This window comes from Myotis davidii, unplaced genomic scaffold (genome assembly GCF_000327345.1).
Source record: "Myotis davidii unplaced genomic scaffold, ASM32734v1 scaffold94, whole genome shotgun sequence".
Taxonomy (NCBI): Eukaryota; Metazoa; Chordata; class Mammalia; order Chiroptera; family Vespertilionidae; genus Myotis; species Myotis davidii.
Genome location: NW_006285313.1, coordinates 2,081,793 through 2,086,534, shown reverse-complemented (window position 1 = coordinate 2,086,534; position 4,742 = coordinate 2,081,793). Strand labels below are relative to the sequence as shown.

The 4,742-nt window shown below is 55.5% G+C and overlaps 1 protein-coding gene and 1 long non-coding RNA gene across 2 annotated transcripts in view; one reads left to right on the top strand and one right to left on the bottom strand.

Moving 5' to 3' along the window:
- LOC102773593 (ankyrin repeat and BTB/POZ domain-containing protein 2) overlaps positions 1–4,742 on the bottom strand; it is a 156,347-nt gene that overhangs the window by 15,389 nt on the left and 136,216 nt on the right. Inside the window, exon 4 of the mRNA XM_015559017.1 lies at positions 422–574. Within this exon, the coding sequence (XP_015414503.1) occupies positions 422–574 (153 nt within the window). The remainder of the gene's footprint in view (positions 1–421; positions 575–4,742) is intronic.
- LOC107181884 overlaps positions 1–4,742 on the top strand; it is a 23,446-nt gene that overhangs the window by 12,810 nt on the left and 5,894 nt on the right. The window lies entirely within an intron of this gene.

Here is a 4,742-nt window from a genome sequence, read left to right as displayed (position 1 = left end):
CAGAGAGCCCTTGCTGGGGCCACATGGACCTACGCTCAAATCGGGGCACGGCCACCTGGCTGACTGGGTGCAAACCACCTCAGCTTCTCCACCTGTCACATGAGCACTATAACAACCTTTCCCTCTAACACTGCCATAAGGACCGAGCGATGCACATAAAAGGAAGGGCTCAGCGCAGCACCTGCATAGGACGTGCTCAAGCAGGAAGAGAGGAGAGCACCCACTTCCGCCGCCACCCCCAAATATCCCAGAGCGCCAGATGGTGAGAGCTCGCCTGCCCTAACCCAAGGGTGCTCTGGGTACCAGACCCACGGCTGCAGGAGAGGCACCCAGAACGACAGCTCTAACAGGCTCCAGGAGACGAGGGAGGGGGTGGCCAGGGAGCCGGGGCCCTCCCGCCTCGCTCCCCCTGATCCCGTACTTGAGCTGCCGGGGCTCGCAGTCCAGGCCGGGCAGCAGCAGCCGGGCCGCCTGCCGGATGTCGCCGCTGTCCACGGTGAGGCTGCGCCGGTGCTCCGCGTAGGTGATGGCCACGCGCATCCACTCCATCAGCGGGGGCAGCAGCATGAAGGGCCTGCGAGGCAGCAGGGAGAGGGTCAGGCCCGGGCTCTTGCCTTTCACCAGGACACACCAGACCGCGGGCACTCAGGGTTCCAAGCCCACCGACCCGTTCCTGCCTCCTCCTGAGCACGAACCAGCTCACCTCTGCCCGTCCAGATACCACTGATCCTTCAAGGCTCAGCTCCGGAAACCTCCCCAGACCCCTGTCTCCAGAGAAAACAGTCCCCTCCTGCTCCAAGGCCCCTCACAACTCTCTTCCGACAGCCAATGCGTCTCCTCCTGACAGACGCTCCTGCTTGGGGAAGAGCCTCCTCATCCCTGCTGCCTCCACGCCACGCCAAGCACAGCCCGCACACAGGCCCCAGGAAACCTCTCCTGAAGGCTGAGCGTCAGGAACTCAGTCTAGGGCACCCAAGTTCTCAGCTCGGGACCGAGCCCTGGTTCTGCCCAGAAAAGAATGGCCTATGATTTCCACGGGTGTGGTGCTCACGCATCGGAGTGGGAAGCCAGGAATCCACGGGGAACGTACAGATTCTAAAAGGACCAACAATCCATTTGTGAATGACCCCTGTTTGATTACAAGCATCCACTTGAATTCCCCCTCAAACATTTCTGGGTTTTACAGTTCTCCCATGATAATGCTACAAGGCAAGCTCAAGGCACACTGTACATATCAGTCCTTTCCATCCAAGGGGAAGGTTTCACCTAAGCCACTAGCACCGGGGAATGAAGTGTAAATGAGAAAAGACTTGGTGGATTTGCCAGCCCTCTTTCCCCATCGTGGCCAACAGCCAGGACAAAGCCCCAAGTGCAGCCGCTCAGGTGACATCTCCCAGCCGCACGAGGGGAAATCCAGAGGGAACTTGGGAAATCGTGAAGTCTAGGCAGATGGGGCCACGATTCGTTCTGTTTCGGGCCCCGCAGAGCCTGGCACATGAAAAAAATTCAGCGTCGATAACCTCGGTGGCAGACGCTGGGGACGGGCTCATTTGGCCTCTAGTTCCCACCCGCGGACAAGCTGTGTGCCCTCCTCAGAGTCACTCCTGGGGGCTCAGCCTCGAGCCTGCTCCTTGAGCCGTTCCGGTGATTCTGTTGGTGCCCAGTTCCCTGTGTTAAATCTCTTCCTGCTTGAAACACCTAGGGTGGTTTCTGCTTCCTGATCTGAACACTGATGAATATTCCCAACATGCAGAAACCCCCCGGGCCAAGGTGGTTCCTCTGCCTCTGGGGTGGTGACTGGTGGCCACCTGCCACCAAAATGACCGCTTCAGGCCTTTCTCCTCGGCCTACCCGCCCCCCGGGCCCATGGTCCACGGGAAAGTAAAATGACAAACAATTCATGAGTTTTCTCGGTAACGTGCTACCCTTGGCCTGTGGGTTCCTGGTCACTATTTCCGTTCCGGTAATTTCAAGCCCGCTGGGCATGCTGAGAAGCGCTGGCCTGTTCACTGGACATTCTGGAAAACCCCATAAAAACTCCCTGGGCCGCAGCTGCGCCCTGACTCCAGGGTGAAGAGGCCCCGGAGGAGCAAGGCTGGGGTGGCTGATGTTGGCATCCTCCCCAGCGTCTCTCTGCTATGCTCCCTCCCAAAGAAAAAGGCTGTGTCCCTCGGCTGCGCCCGGCGAAGCCTCTCAGTGCCAGCGTGCATGTGTCTGCAGGGCCAGGGCCCGAGAGCAGGGCAGGGTGAAGGCACCTGCCGGTCTGGCAGCCGTTCCCAGAGCTTCGGTCTCTTACAAATGATGGAGGCCCCTCAAGAGCTCTTGTTCATGCGTGCTATCCTATTGATAACTACTGTGTCAGAAATTGAAACCGAGAAAATGTTACAACATCTGAATGCACCAGCTCAGATCCCATCAGACGTCAGTGAGAAATAACGTAACTGGGTGTCACACGTCTCCGGAAACACTCCTGAACCCTCGTAAGAAACTGAGAGTGAAAGGCAAGTAACACGTAATAATGAAAATAATCTTGGCCCTCTGAGCTCCCGGAAAGTCTGACACCCCAAGCTCCCCGGCCCCACCAGGGGAGCTGCTGCCTTAGATGAACGTGGCAGATCCGAGACAGGCTGCCCTGGGCTGGCAGGAGCAATGGGTGTGGGGCTGGACTCGGGCCCTGTGGGCACGTGGTCTAGCTAGTCCTGGAATGGCGCATGGTTTGCACGCATCTGAGGGTCCTACACGTGTGCCTTCTCTGCCGCATCCTCACTGGGAGAAAGTTCCAGTGTCCCGTGAACTGGCTGTGCAGCCTGGGGCAGATCGTTACTCTCCTTGGCCTCTTTTTCTACTAAAGAAGAGTGTTTTTCACCCACAGATATGTTCACTGATTTTTTAGAGAGGAAGGACGGGGTCTGGGGAGAAACATCGATGTGAGAGAGAAGCTTCAATCAACTGCCACCTGTACATGCCCCAACCAGGGATCGAACCTGTAACCTGGGTGTGTGCCCTGATCAGGAATGGAACCCACACCTTTTGTTTACAGGAGGACAGTGTTTCTATTTTCCACTGTGGAGCCCTTCTGCTGTTACTTCACAGACTGTCCGGTGACCAAGAGCATGGGCTCCGCAGGGAGACTCCTGGGTGGGGATCCAGTGCAAGTTCCCTTACCTCTCTCAGCCTCAGTGCCCCATCTGCAAAATGGGTACAACTCCTAGGACCACCTCACAAGAAATACGTCTGTGAGGTGTTCAGCAGAGCGTTTGGCACATGGTAAGTTCTAAGTAAAGGTTAACTGTTATTGCTATTTTAGTGTCTGTTGATAGACAAAGTACCTAATAGTAACAACAACAACAAAAGGTTATGGGAATCTGGTCCAATGAAGTGCCTCAGGTCCAGCCAATTCTGTCCCCGCAGGTCCCCAAGCAAGGATAAACAGGGAAAGCCTGCCAGCAAGCAGCTCATCACCTACACCAGTGGTTGGCAAACTGCGGCTCGCGAGCCACATGCGGCTCTTTGGCCCCTTGAGTGTGGCTTTTCCACAAAATACCGACTTCTGCACATGGGCCATGAAGTTTCAATCGCACATGCAGGCCCGTGGTATTTGGGGAAGAGCCACTTCAAGGGGCCAAAGAGCCACATGTGGCTTGTGAGCCGCAGTTTGCCGACCACTGACCTACACCGTCCACCTTATGAGGGAAGAAAACAAACGGGACCGCGATGTGGCCTGTGACCTGGGAACCATTGCTGGTGGTGCAGGCGCACGGCCTTGGCCACCAAGAACCCCGCACCGGGGAAGGACCTGCCTCGGGCCGAGGGTCCTGAACTTGTGAGGTGCCCGTGGGTGGGTGTGGGATTACTGCGTGGGGCCTGCCCCTCCTGCATGCACCAAATGCTACTGGCGGCCTAACCTACAGAGCCCCACGCGTTCATGCAAACACATCCGCTCAGTCCCGGCAATGACAAGCAGAGCCACTTAAAAGGCGATCGACTGGTAGCACTTGTCTTTGTGCATAAAAAAGCAGCTATTGTCCAGTGGATAGAGCGTTGGCCTGCGGACTGAAAGGTCCCAGGTTCGATTCCGGTCAAGGGCATGTACCTGGGTTGCGGGCACATCCCCAGTAGGAGATGTGCAGGAGGCAGCTAATCGATGTTTCTCTCTCATCGATGTTTCTAACTCTCTGTTTCTCTCCCTTCCTCTCTGTAAAAAATCAATAAAATATATTTTAAAAAAGCAGCTATTGTCATGGGGGTGGGAATCCAGGAAATACACAGATGGACAAGAATCTTCGACATGCAGAGGGCGAGAGGAGGAAACAGAGGCCCAGCCTCGAAGGTCACAAGCCAATTTGCCCAAGGTCACAGAGCCAGCTCAGCAGCAACATGGAGACCAGACCCACATGTCATGACTCAATTTCTCTTCATCTCTCCTTAAATTAATCATTTTGATGAGCCTGAGTCTACCAAGCCCATGGCCTCATAAGGCCCTTCCACAGGGCCAGGTCTGCAAAAGCCATTTTCCCTCTTTAAAAAATGGAAAGAGAATAAACTTCTTAAGGCCTTGGTTTTAAGAGGTCCCTGCAGCCTGGAAAAAAAAAATAAACCCTGCCCCACTCAGCAAGCATATGATTTATTGGGATTACAGTTCTATAAGCGGTGTCTTAACAACACAGAACAGGAAACGCCTCCGATTTCCAGCTCAAAGGAGGCTCTGTTCTTTGGGGGAGGTGGGCAGGGGGGGGCAGGCG